Source organism: Vombatus ursinus, unplaced genomic scaffold, assembly GCF_900497805.2.
Source record: "Vombatus ursinus unplaced genomic scaffold, bare-nosed wombat genome assembly UNPS02015255.1, whole genome shotgun sequence".
Lineage (NCBI taxonomy): Eukaryota > Metazoa > Chordata > Mammalia > Diprotodontia > Vombatidae > Vombatus > Vombatus ursinus.
Window position 1 is genome coordinate 39,948,390 of NW_020955033.1, and position 13,119 is coordinate 39,961,508.

Sequence of the window (13,119 nt, forward strand, 5' to 3'; positions counted from 1 at the left end):
GTAGAATTACAAATTACTCTCTCTTTTTTAATCAGATAAAGGAATATCAAAGTTCATAAACATGGAAGTAACTTGTAGGGGATGGTAAAATCAAGAGTATAACCATCTGTGTGTGGCTGAGGTGAGGTAGAAGAGTAGGTCATAAGCTATGAGTAAATTAAGGAACTGGGAAGCTAGGAACTTTGAGAGAGTATCAATTTGTGTTGAAGTCCCCTAATATGAAAGTAGGAGCTTGGTGTAGCAAGAAGGACAAAAACCAGGGACTGAACTCATTGAGGATGGGAGAAAAGATCCTAGAGCTCAGCAAATAAGCTACCAGAATCCTGATTGGGAGATAAATATGGACTGAATGGACATGAAAAAAGTAGAGTTTACTGAGTGATGGTGGTACCAGAGGAGTCTAAAAGTGGCTATGAGGCACAAGGAGTATTTCAACTCCTTGAATCAAGGGAATGAGTGAAAATACAACCAGTGCTGGAAAGGTTAGCTGGAAAGGCTGTGTCATCAGAAGAAGCCAGGTCTCAGTGAGTACAAGAAGATGGAAGGAATGAGAAAAGGGAAGGTTTAAGATGAAAGCAAGTTCATTACCTAGAGAGCAGACATTTCAGAGTACACAAGGGAAGAGATGATAAGATCTTGAGTAGGATTTTGGTGGTGGTGATGTTAGTTGAGGGAGGTATGAGACAAGGTTGTTGGGTTCTTTTTTCTACCCTTAATAAAGAAGACTTGTAAAGAAAGAAAGAAGACTTAGATTCAAAGCTTGCATCTAACACATACTGGCTTGGAACCCTAGACAGGCCACTCTCCATGTTGCAGGCAACTCACTAATAATCCTCAGAGAAGGTGCCCAATTGAATAGCTAGAGGATGTTCCTTAGAAGGGGACCCATGCAATCATAAGTCCAGTAAAACAAACAAACAAAAAAAGATAAATTCTTGATAATGATACAGGGACATTTACCTAAATGGTGCCAGTCCCCTTTTATAAACTTACACACAATAGCAGCTCACTAAAGGTTTGTCAGTGGTCTTGATGATTTTGAATTCACTGAGCCATCCTGTTTCATTGGGTTTCATTTTTTTAAAATGTAGGAGGGGAGTGAGGAAGATGGGGAGGTCATGTATAGAGACGGATAACTGATGGATACACCTGAACATAGATCATTGGTATGTATGCACTGTAGAGAAAACAAGAAGGCCCTTAGCACATTGACTAAATTCCCTGCTGAAGATTTACAGACGGATATGGATACAAGAAAGGGAAACACAACTGGGCTCTTGATATGTGCATGACTGGAGGGAAAGCCCTCTGCTGTGAGATCTCAGATCTGCTGAAGCATTTATAGTCACTCTACTAGAAAGCCTTCAAGAACAAAATCTTTTGTGTGGTCCCCTAGAACCAACCAACCATCCAACGAAAGCCAAAGCTATGAAGGAAGTGAGAACGTAGAACGGGTTACATGACTTCAGCTTATGAAGTAAATGAAGATATTGACGTCGGCTATCGTTTATTGAAGAGGGTCATGAGCTTGAACTTGAAGTTGCAAGTTAATTGTCCATTTCCAATTTCTCTGGGCCCATCTTGGATCAAAGATTAATTCAGTCCTTTGCTTTCCTTATTTAATGCAATAACATTGATCTGCAAAATGGTCTTAATATATCTTCTTGTGTTCTCAATCGAGGATCACTCTCCTAAGTGACGCTGCTATAGCTAATTATGTCTAGAGCACCTGGTCTTTCCTGCCCTAAGAAGTGCTAGGCATAAATGCACTGCAAAGTGATTAAAGCCTGGAAGTAAATATGGAGTGTGTGCTGTTTCCTAGGGTTGTTCGTAGTTTGCTGAGTGACGGCGGAGGTTCTAAGGACAGAAGATTAATTAGTACAAATCCTACAACAAGCACGAAATCCCAAGAAGGGGTTGTGATCTGAGCCTACCCTCGCTATGCATTCCCCGCCACGCTCCCCGCTGACGGGAAAGGCACGTAGTAGACTCTCCGAGGCCCAGGAGACAGGGGAGTTGACCCGGTGAAAAGTAGCATTTCGTCGGGACACGCACAAATCTGCTCCAAAAACGAGCGCCTTCTTCATTAATTAGGTTTTGTCTTTGACACTCCAGAGATGCAGAAACAACACTTAATAAATGTTTGTTAAATGAATGAACAAAGTAATTGATCAATCAGAAAGTCCGCTTCCGCAGCCCTAGAGACAGCCTGCTTGAGGCCGAGAAGCCAGGGTCCGCGTTTCCCCCTCTCCCCTCCCTGTCTCCCCGCACCGTTACCTTTCCCAATCCCTGGTGTCCTCAAGCTCTGCTGGGCCATAGCTCCGGCGGGCCGCGGCGGGGCGTGGCCAGGACTGGGGTGGGGGCGGGGGCGTGGACCGGCGGCGGGAGCATTAAGTAGGGGCAGGGGCGGGGGCTGAAGGTGGCACGTAGTCAGTTGCGCCACCTGCCCACTCTGCCTTGGAGCTCCACAACAAAGGTCACCACGCTATGGACACCGCCAGGGACTATGCCGAAACGCTGATAAGGTTGGTTCGCAGCGCATCTCCACGACCACCCAGTCGCAGGAAGGGGGTCTCGGGTTCACTCCCACTCCAGCCGGGCTTGCCCTAGCCTCCCGTTCCCTGCGGGCTCCGCGCTCTTCGAGTCCAGTCCCAATCTGGAGCCTTGCGGTGCGTGCCCCATCCGCGTCCCGCCGGCAGCACCTTGCCCAAGTAGGAACAGAGCCAGGACAGCTGTTTGCTTGCTTTCCTCCCCTTCTCGCCCCCACAACGCAGAAAGCCCAAGGGCTTTGACTCCTGCCCGGCTAGGCGTTACTCGTCCGTTGTTGTTCTATGGGGCGGCAGCCCTCGCGTCTTCCGCCGCTTTACCCTCAATGTCTAAAGGCTGACTCGGGCTGCAGTCTAGGTGTGCCTAGCCGGGAAGTGTGCGAGCACCCGTACTCCATCCACCTGCTGGTGCTGCTGCCTCACGCAGGGTTCCTCTGAACAGCGCAGAGGCTTCTAGCTGGTCGCTGCTGCACCGCCGGTCTGTGTGTGCACGGTGGGTGGAGAGTGCCCGTTAGAGTTTGCTCTCAAGGTCAAGGGATCTGGGAATTTGGAAGCGGCAGGAAAGGAAAATGAGGCAAGGGAGTTTTCCAACTTAGCCTGCTAGGGCTTCCAGGTGCCAGGAATTTAATGGAAATGCGGGTGTTTAGGGGTCCTGGCATTGGAAATATATGAGAAGCTGCTTGCCTAGAGGATTGCATTTGTATGAGAAAAGTTCAAGATTTCTCAAGGAGTTTATGTTACCCACCAAGGAGAGGCTGAGACAGTGTCTCATGGGGGCGGGAGACTAGTAGGACAGTTGCCATTCTGAGACCCTCTGGAACCAGGAAGATGCCTCTCCAGAGCTACTTGAATGAAGATAATTGCTATTTCGAGCCCCGTTGGCCCTTGGTGTTCAGCATCAGAAGGAGATGTGTTGTGATTTAGGCGGGAATTTTATCAAATGGGTGAGGAGGAGGAAGCATGTGATCTCAGAATCTTGAGAGTTGGAACGGATCTCAGAAACCAGTAGGAGCTTTGCTTCACTGAAACACAGTTTTAAAAGTAACAGGGAGCTTAAGAGACCACAGGATTTAGATCTGGAAGGGAATCTTGGCAATCATCTAGCCCAACTTTCTCATTTTCTAGATGAAGAAATGGAGGTCCAGAGATGTTAACTAAACAATCCAACATCCTACCCATAGAAGGATCTCCTCTACAGCATCTCTGATAGATGGCCATCCAGCTTTTGTACATCTACAGTGATATCTACAGCTAGGTGGGGCAGTGGATAGAGTTCTGGCCCCGGAGTCAGGAGAATCTGAGTTCAAATCCAACCTCTGATACTAGTGATGTGACCCGGGGTCACTTTATTAAGTCACTTAATCCTGTTTGCCTCAGTTCCTCATCTGTACAATGAGCTGGAGAAGGAAATAGCAAACCACTCCAGTATCTCCACCAAGAACACCCCAAATGGAGTCATGGAGAGTCAGACATGACTGAAGTGACTCAACAACCAATGGTGACACCCCTGAACCCTGTAATCTCTCTTCTAGCTAATTCTAGCTAGCTAATGTAAAAGCTAGCCTTCCTTCAGTATTGCTTTTGGGTCTGCCTCTATTGCAGAAATTACTTTTCATCTGTTTCTTGAAAGGTTTCAGTGATCATATCTTGTCTATGACTGTCTTTGGAGGTAATGCCTTTAAAAGGTCTTCACATCCATGAAAATCACTGATGAGCTATTAGAATATACATTTAAAGTGAGGAGTTTCTTTGGAGTTGTCCTTTTTTCTGATTTGTCTCCTTCCTCTTCCTCCCACCCTCATTTTTAGCACTCTGAAATGACTCTGTATTTTGTAGTTACTTATCTGTGCAGGTTTCACCCTTCCCCAGTAAACTCCGTGAAGACAAGGACTGTTTCATTTTTGGCTTTATATCCCCATTGTGAAGCACTGTGCTTTGTATATATAGGTACTTAATGAATTCAATTGCCTCATGAAATAGTGAGTTTCCGTAACTGAATAACTTTAAGCAGAAAGTAGATGAAGACTTGGAGGATTGAAAGGGATTTCATAAATGGTTCATTGAACTAAATTAACTCTGGAGTAGGTTAGTTCAGGATAGTAGAATAAATCTTGGACTAGGAACTGTTTGTTTAGTCTTTTTTTTTTTATTATTTGTGTCTTCATGACCCTATTTAGGGTTTTCTTGGCAGAGATACTGGAGTGGTTTGCCATTTTCTTCACTAGCTCATTTCTTAAAGATGATAAAATTGAGGCAAACAGGGTTGAGTGACTTGCCCAGAGTCACATGTCTAGTCACTATTTGAGGCCAGATTTGAACTCAGGCAGATGAGTTTTGCTGACTCCAGGCAGGGCCCCTCTATCCACTGAACCACCTAGGTACCTTGAATTGAGAATTAGGAAATCTTGATTTTGCCAAATCTACCAGAAACTGCCATTGAGCAAGCAGTAGGTCATGACTAAACAGAGGTTCATGAAAACCAAACAGAGGTCATGACTAACATGATCTCCAGTATAATTAGGCAACTTCCTTCAAGACCTTGAGTTATTTTGCCTTCCTAGTAAAATCTCTACCCTCTTTTACCTCTCTTCTACCATGATTCCTTCCATTTCCTTATACCTTGACTACTCTGATACAGCCACAGGGCTGCTGGAGCCTCACTCACTCATCTCTTCCCAAGGGCAGAGACCAGATAGATTATTTTCCTTGTTGTTCAGTTGCATCTAACTCTTTGTGACCCCATTTGGGGTTTTCTTGGCAAAGGTACTGGAGTGTTTTGCCATTTCCTTCTCCAGCTCATTTTACAGATGAGGAAATTGAGGCAAATAGGGTTAAGTGACTTGCCTGGGGTCACACAGCTCAAAAGTGTCTGAGGCCACATTTGAACTCAGGAAGATGATCCTTTCTAACTCCAGGTCCAGCTCTCTATCCACTGTGCCACCTGTCTCTGAACAGGTTCTAGTTGTGACTTTATCTTAAACAAGCTATGTAGCCTGGGAAAAGTTACTTTTTTATGGACCTCCATTTATTGGTGTGTAGAATTAGGAGTTGGACTATATGATGTGTAAGTTTCCACCTAGATCTAACAGCTCAGTCATAAGCAGCTAGCATTTATTAAGTACCTGCTATGCCTTAGCACTATACTAAGTTCTACAGATACAACAAAAGGCAAAAAACAGCCCCTGTTCTCAAGGAGTTCACAGCAGGGAGATGGCATGCAAACAACTATGAACAAACAAGATACAGATAGGATAAATTGAGTATAGTCTGAGAGGGAAGACATTAAGATTAAGGAGGACCAGGAAAGTTTTTTTGAAGAAGGTAGGACTTTAGCTGAGACTTGAAGGAAGCCTTAGGAGGTGGAGTTTTGGAGGGAGAGCATACCAGGCATGGAGGACAGCCAGTGAAAACAGTCTGACTTGGGAGATGAAAGAGTGGGTTTTTTAAGAAACAAAAAGAAGGCCATTATCCCTAGATCTCAAAGTACATGGAGGGAAATAAGGTATATGAAGACTGAGTGATTGGAAGGGGTCATTTATATCAGTCATGTAAGGTTTTAAGAGCTAAACAGAAGATTTTATGTTTGGTCCTGGAGGTAATAGGGAGCCAATGAAGTTTATTGTGTGAAAGGGGCTTTACTTGGTCAGAACTATACTTTAGGAAGATTAATTTGACAGCTGAGTGGAGGAAGGACACTTGTGGCAGGGAGACCAACCAGCAGACTATTGCATTATTTTTTTAAAAATATTTTATTTTTTCCCCAATTACATGTTAAAACAATTTTTAAACTTTTTTTAAGTTTTGAGTTCCAAATTCTATCCCTCTCTCCCTTCCTGCCCTCCCCCCTCCCTGAGATGGCAAGCAATCCGATGTAGATTATACATGTTCAATCATATTGCAATAGGTCAGGCATTAGGTGATGAAGACCTGCAACAGAGTTGGTAGTTGTCAGAGAAGAGAAGAGGACATATGTGAGGGATGTTTTTGTTGTGCAGTTATTTTCAGTCATGTCTGACTTTGTGCCTCCATTTGAGGTTTTCTTGACAAAGATTCTGGAGTGGTTTGCCATTTCCTTCTCCAGCTCATTTTTTACAGATGAGGAAACAGAGGCAAACAGGGTTAAGTGACTTGCCCAGGGTCACACAGGCCAGCTTTGAACTCAGGAAGATGAGTTTTCCTGATTCCCGGCCTTATACACTATCCATTGTGCCACCTAGCTGTCCCTATATGAGATGCTACTAAGGTAGAAATAACAAACATGTTTCTAATCTTGTGGTAACTACAAGAAAACACACTATTGCTTGGCAAATCCAAGTCTAGAAATGACTAGTTTCCACATCAGTAAATACTTGATAAATACTTATTAAGCATACCGTGGGAGTGAATAGAATCTATGTTGCTTTTGAGAAGTACTGGTTTCCACACTTCAATTCAATATACATTTACTAGGCATCTACTGCATACAAAGCACTCCATCAGGTTCTGGGCATTCAGAGACAGAAATGAAACAGCTCCTGCCTTCAAGACAATCTAATTACCTAGGATCTATCAGATTTCTCTTCTTGTAGCAAGCTAAAGGAAAGAAGGGAGGTATTGAATTCACTCTGGATTTCCCAGCCAAGATTCATGTTTCCACTGACCATCCTAAAGATTGGACACCCTACATTTAGGAAGATGTATCTAAAAATGTTATACATTTGTAGATACAGGCTGGTTCTTTATATGTGGGATATATACAGGGAACAATGATGGGAACTCCTAATGTAAGTTGAAGACTAAATCAAAGCTGCAGAAAGCAGTCTTGCTTTTGACCATTTAAAAGTAATCTAAGAAGGTTAAAAATGTTAGTCCCCTAGCTAAGTGGAGCAGGACAGTGAAGTATAAGGAATGTGCTGTACGTTAGTTGGCTTGATTGAATAAGTCTTATTACAGAAAAGCTTAAGGAAGTTTCTGAAATTCCAAGAACACTTAGGTATTCCTGCTGAGCTTGGCACACCCTAAGGAATGAGTTAGTACCAGTTTATTATAGCCAAACTATAGCTATGGTTATTAGAAAAGTTACCCTCCACCTTCCCCAATCTGCATTGGGAAGGAAACAATTTCCTGATGACTTCTTGGAAGAGAAGACAAAGCATTTCATTCTTATGGATAGAAATAGCAAAGCTAAAGATCAAGTGTACGTAGTTGCAGTGGGAAGTGAAATTTGAATGTGTGTTCAATATGGTGTCCTTGATAGACATCTTATCAATTATCAGCATTACTTAGAACTTCAATCACTTACCTTAAAATTTTCTTAGTAAGGAACTCATGCGTTTTAATTTTTACACATATATGTATACATACAGTATGTATTATAGGTGTATATTTAGTTACTCACATATGTTATGTGTATATATGCATTTATGTTTATATAGAGAGCAAAACTATATAGATAGATATCTAGGTATAGCTAGCTAGCTATCTATAGATAGATGGATAGATAGATAAATAGATATGCAGCTAGGTGGTATAGTGGAATGCCAGATCTGGAGTCATGATGGTTATTTTTCTGAGTTCAGATCTGGCTGGAACTCCTCAAATCCATTCTAAAACATAGATCTTACTCATTCCCATACTCAAAAACCTCTCTATTGCCTCAAAGGCAAAACAATCAATTAACAAACATTAGGCACCTATCACATCCCAGATACCAGCTATGTGGAGTCAGGGATACAGACAAAAAAAGAACCTGTCCCTAAATCAAGGACCTTAACCAGGGAAGTTCCATAGACACATAAGTATACACAAAATGCATACAGGGTAAATACAAGATAATTTAGTTGGGGCAAGTACCGGTAGCTGGGAGGCGGGTATCAGGAAAAGCCTCCCGTAGGAGGTAGTGATTGGGCTGGACAGTTGAAGGAAGTTAAGGATTCTAAGAGCCAGAGGTGAGGAAGGAATACCTGCCAGGTGTGAGGGGAAAACCTGTGTCAAGCCTCAAACACAGGAGATGGAACAGCACATAGGCCCATTTGGCAAGACAATAGAATACGGAAAGCACAGTAGTGTGTAATAGATCTGGAAAGACAGGCCAGAGCCAAATTGTACAAGGTTTCAAAAGCCAAGGCAATCAGTTTGTACTCGATCCTAATGGCAGTAGGGAGCCACTGGAGTTTATTGGGGAGGATGTGACACAGTTACATGTATTCTTTAGTAATGTTGCTTTGCCAGCTGTATTCAAGGGATAGATTGAGAGGTAGAGCAACCAATAAGGAAGCAATTTCAATAGTCCAAATGAGAGATGATGGGGCCCTGGACCTGAGTGGTTGCCATGTGGGAGGGGGGAGGGAGGGAGAGAAAGAGAGAGAATGAGAATATGTTATGGAGGTTGAATTGATAAAACTTAGCAACCGATTTGGATTTGTGAGGGAGAGTGAGTAGTGTCAGTTGCTAACTTTGATTGGAAGGATGGTAGTTCCCTCGACAGAAACGAAATTTCAGAAGAGAGGTGAGTTTCATAATGAATTGTGTTTGGGATGTGTTGAGTTTGAATGGCCTGTTTTGATTTTTTTTTTCAGTTCAAAATGTCCAATAAGCAGTCAATGAAACAGAATTGGAACAGAGGAGTTAGAGACCTGGGCTTAATATAGAGACCTGGGAGGCATCTGCATAGAGGTAATTGAACCTGTGGGAGCTGGCAGCCTGAGGAGAGAAGCAAGTCCCAGAACAAAGCCTTGGGGTATATTCACAAAAAGGCGGCAGGATATGAATGATGATCTCACAAAAATTCAATTGAGACAGAGTGGCCCAACAGGTACAAGGGGAACCAAGAGAAAACAGTGTTACAAAAATCCAGCGAGAAGAGAGAATATGCAGGAGGAAATGCCAAGTGTTACGGAGTTCAAGAAGAATGAGGATTAAGAAAAAGACATAAAATAGAAAACTCCTTCTTCTGGCATTTAAGGCCTTCTGTTGCCTGACTCCGATCTCTTTCCAGCCTTGTTTCATATGGCTCACTTACATGCACTCTGTGTTCTTGACTGAGAACCTGGATGACTAGCTGCCTCTATCCCCTATGCCTAGAATACATACCTTCCTCATTGTCTTCTGCAACTCTTCTCTTTCAAAGATCAAATCTCCCTCTCTCCCCCTTTCCTCATTCTTTCTCTTTCTTGGAGTATTTCCTGATTCTTTCAGTTGTTGGAGCTCACAATTTTCAAAATTGTCTTTTATTTACTTATCTCTGTACTTACTGTTTCTTCCTCCATTAGAATGTAACCTCCCAGAGAGCAGGCACTTTGTCTCATCTAAATGTTGCATCTTTTCCAGCACCTAACCGAGTACCCTCTCTAAAACTGAGGTTTAATAAATGTTTAACTAAACTAATACACAAATAAGTCAACTGGGAAAGATACAAGGTTTAGATAAGATGCCCTCAGGGAGTTAACTTTCTACTCGGAGGATAAGCTAGATAACTATAAAAATACAATATTCTGTGCTAAGTGCATTGGATAGGTACAAAGCCCCTAAGCTATGTGTGATCTGGGATGAGAAGGGACTATTACTGACTAGAAGGAAGAAGCCTTTATGGAGAAGATTGTGTTTGAGTTTAACTTTGAACATCTAAGGTAAATAGGATTTTAGCAGACAAGTGAGGCATCCCAGGTATAAGGGGACAGTTTGAGCAAGGACACATTGGCAGCAGAGCCTAGAACTTGCTCAGCAGAGACAGTGCCTTTATTTGGCTGAAAAACAGAGAGTGTAAAAGGGAGAAGCAGGAAATAACAGTGAAAAGGGAGGGCGGTGCCCGATTGTGAAAGAACCTGAATGCCAGGCAGAAGAGTTTGACCTTTATCCTGGAGGCAATAGGGAGCCACTTCAGATTTTTAAGGGTCAGAAGATATGGGCAGATCTAGAAATAAACATCAGTTAGTCTCAGCAGTTGGATGAAGAGTGTTCTAGAGGTGAGAAAGGGAGAGAAGGATGTGTTAGACTGTTGTCATATTCTAGTTAGAGGATAAATAGTTCCTCTGCTAGGGTGGTTTCAATGAAACTAGAGAAGAGGGGTCAGACAGGATAGGGCTCAAGACTGGACTTGTAATTTCATTTCTTTTTTTTTCTTTTGGTGAGGAAATTGGGGTCAAGTACCTTGCCCAGGATCACACAGCTACTAAGTATCATATATGCGAGGTCAGATTTGAACTCAGGTCCTCCTGACTCCAAGACTGGAGCTCTATCCACTGTGCCACCTAGCTGCCCCAATTTCATTTCTATAGAGAACCTCCTCTTTCCAACTTCTGGTCTTAAGGAGCTGCCTAGAACACAGAGAGATTAACTTGGCCAAGGTCATGCAGAGAAGATGGGTCAGATGCAAGAAAAATAATTTTATTAGAAATAATGAGAACTCACATTTCAATAGCTCTTTAAGGCTTATGAACTATGTCTTTCCCAAGCCTGTAATATAGAAAACATTATCTCCATTTTCTAGATCAGGAACTTAAAGCCCAGAAAGGAAAATGTGTGCCCACTGTTTCACAGCTTTTTTCACAGCTGTTAGAGCTGGAATTTCAACCCAGGCTTTTTGACTCCAAGTTATTACTATTGTACCATGGTCCTCCTAGGTAGAGGAGGTGATGGAGAAGGCAGACTCAAAGTCTAGAGCTAAAACAAATAAACAAACAAAAAGCATCTATTGAAGACAAAGAAAAGAAACAAGCATTTATTAAGCACCTACTATGTGCCAGGCACTGTGCTTTGTGCTTTACAACAGCCCTGGGAGATAGGTACCATTGTTATCTCAATTTTACAGTTGAGAAATTATAAGCAGAGGGTGAGTGACTTGTCCAGGATCACACAGCTGGTGAGTGTCTGAAAGGAATTTGAATTTGGTTCTTCCTGATTCCTTCACTATGCCACCTAGCTGTCTCAAAGTAAGAAGGCATTGGCATGTTAGAAACATTGATACAAGAGTATGTACACTACCTGCAGTGGGGCTACCTCCAGTCATCTTGATCTATCTCTGACCACTGCACCCAGATGACTCCAGATGGGAAAGTGAGGCTGGTGACCTTGCACTGCCCTCCCTCACTTAAATCCAATTCACTTGCAAGTCATGGCATCATCTGCCTGATGTCATGGTCCTCTTTGAGAATGAAGGACAAACAACAACAACCTGCAAGTATCCCCAGCACCATTACTTGTTCAACTCTGTAAAGTTACTTAGTAAGGAAGTAATTACAATGTAAATGATAGTAATGCCAGGTTATAAAACTTCAAGGGATACTGAAATGTTCCTCCATGAAAACAGTCTAGTTAGAATATGAATAATACATTTACATTTGATTCTACAAATTGTTCTGCCCCACCCCAAGAGTCACATGTTCACATTTGATCAACTCTTCAAAGCAGTGGTGAGGAAGAAAAATAGCCAGAATTCCCTTATTCCTGAGGATGAAACGTAGGGACAGAAAGTCTTAAGTAGATTTTCAGAGATGGTTCTCTTGGTTAGATCTGTGGGAATCCAGTTGTGATAGGTATTGGATGAGGAGCATGGAAAGGACCTAAATTATAGAATCCACTTAAACCAACTAGATCATTAGCTGAAGGTAGAAGTAGGGTAGAAGGTAATTTTTTTGCTACTTCTTTGTAGATGATAAAGGTATGTTTCCTCCCTAGTTCATTGTATCTAGCAAGTGCTCAAAATTGGTTGGTCAAAGCGTTTGCCAATCCTGCTATCAATACCATGCTGGGCTAATTTAATCTAATTTAATAATCTCTGAATGACTAACATTTTATCAGGCTAAAGTAGAAATTTTGTTTTGGTCTGTTTTCACTAATTTATAATTTCAATTTTGAACCATGCTTAGCAAGTTATCCATCTGTAAAAGCTAATATGGTCAAGAACTACATAAACTAGCCCCATTAAAAAAGATTAAATTAAGCATTAATTAAGTAGTCATTATTGGTATTATTTTAGTTAAATATTAAGACCAGAAGCAGTACCATCCCAGATCATTATCTTTAAAATAGGTCATCACTAAATGTTGACAACAAAATATTTCTGCAGGAATGTTAAAGGATCCCCTTAATTTCAGTTCAAGTCTATCTCTCTGAAGCTGTATTGTATCTCTCTGAAGCCAACTGTGGGTAGAATGTAGCTAGCACTTTAGCACCTGGGTGTGGTGGAATATGCCTGTGATACTTGTTAATGGGAAGGCTGAGACTGACACATCTCTTGAGTTCAGGGGTTCTAAGCTGCAGTGGGCTATGCTGATTGGGTGTCCACACTAAGTTCAGCATTGGAACAGGGGCCACCAAGTTGCCTAAGGAGGGATGAATTAGCTCAGGTTGGAAAACAGAACCTGCCAAAGCTCTGAAACTTTTCAGAATGGGGCTAGCCTCCAAATGGACTCTGCACTTCGTGTTTGGGTAATAAAGGGAGACCTAGTCTCAAAAAGAATGTGGCATAGTGAAATGAAAACTAGATTTAGAATCAGAGCTTAGGTCCAAATCCTGGCATTGGAACTTGTTCCCTATGTAACCTGGAGAAAGTCATTTAATCACTTGGGGCCTCAGTTCCCTCATTGACAAAATG

The 13,119-nt window shown here is 42.3% G+C and overlaps 1 protein-coding gene across 4 annotated transcripts in view; it reads left to right on the plus strand.

The window, feature by feature from the left end:
• Nucleotides 1–2,417: 2,417 nt before the first annotated feature.
• Nucleotides 2,418–13,119, plus strand: part of LOC114031868 (cell death activator CIDE-A-like) — a 26,637-nt gene continuing 15,935 nt past the window's right edge. Inside the window, exons 1-2 of one of the 4 annotated variants that reach the window (XM_027847051.1) lie at nucleotides 2,439–2,525; nucleotides 9,104–9,200. Coding sequence is in view for 1 of the 4 variants with exons in the window: in XM_027847049.1 (XP_027702850.1) it covers nucleotides 2,488–2,525 (38 nt within the window). In the remaining 3 variants the exon portion in view is untranslated. Of the gene's footprint in view, nucleotides 2,526–2,609; nucleotides 2,670–2,828; nucleotides 3,040–9,103; nucleotides 9,201–13,119 lie in introns of those variants that run through there. The other 3 variants (XM_027847052.1, XM_027847049.1, XM_027847054.1) reach the window with 3 other exon arrangements.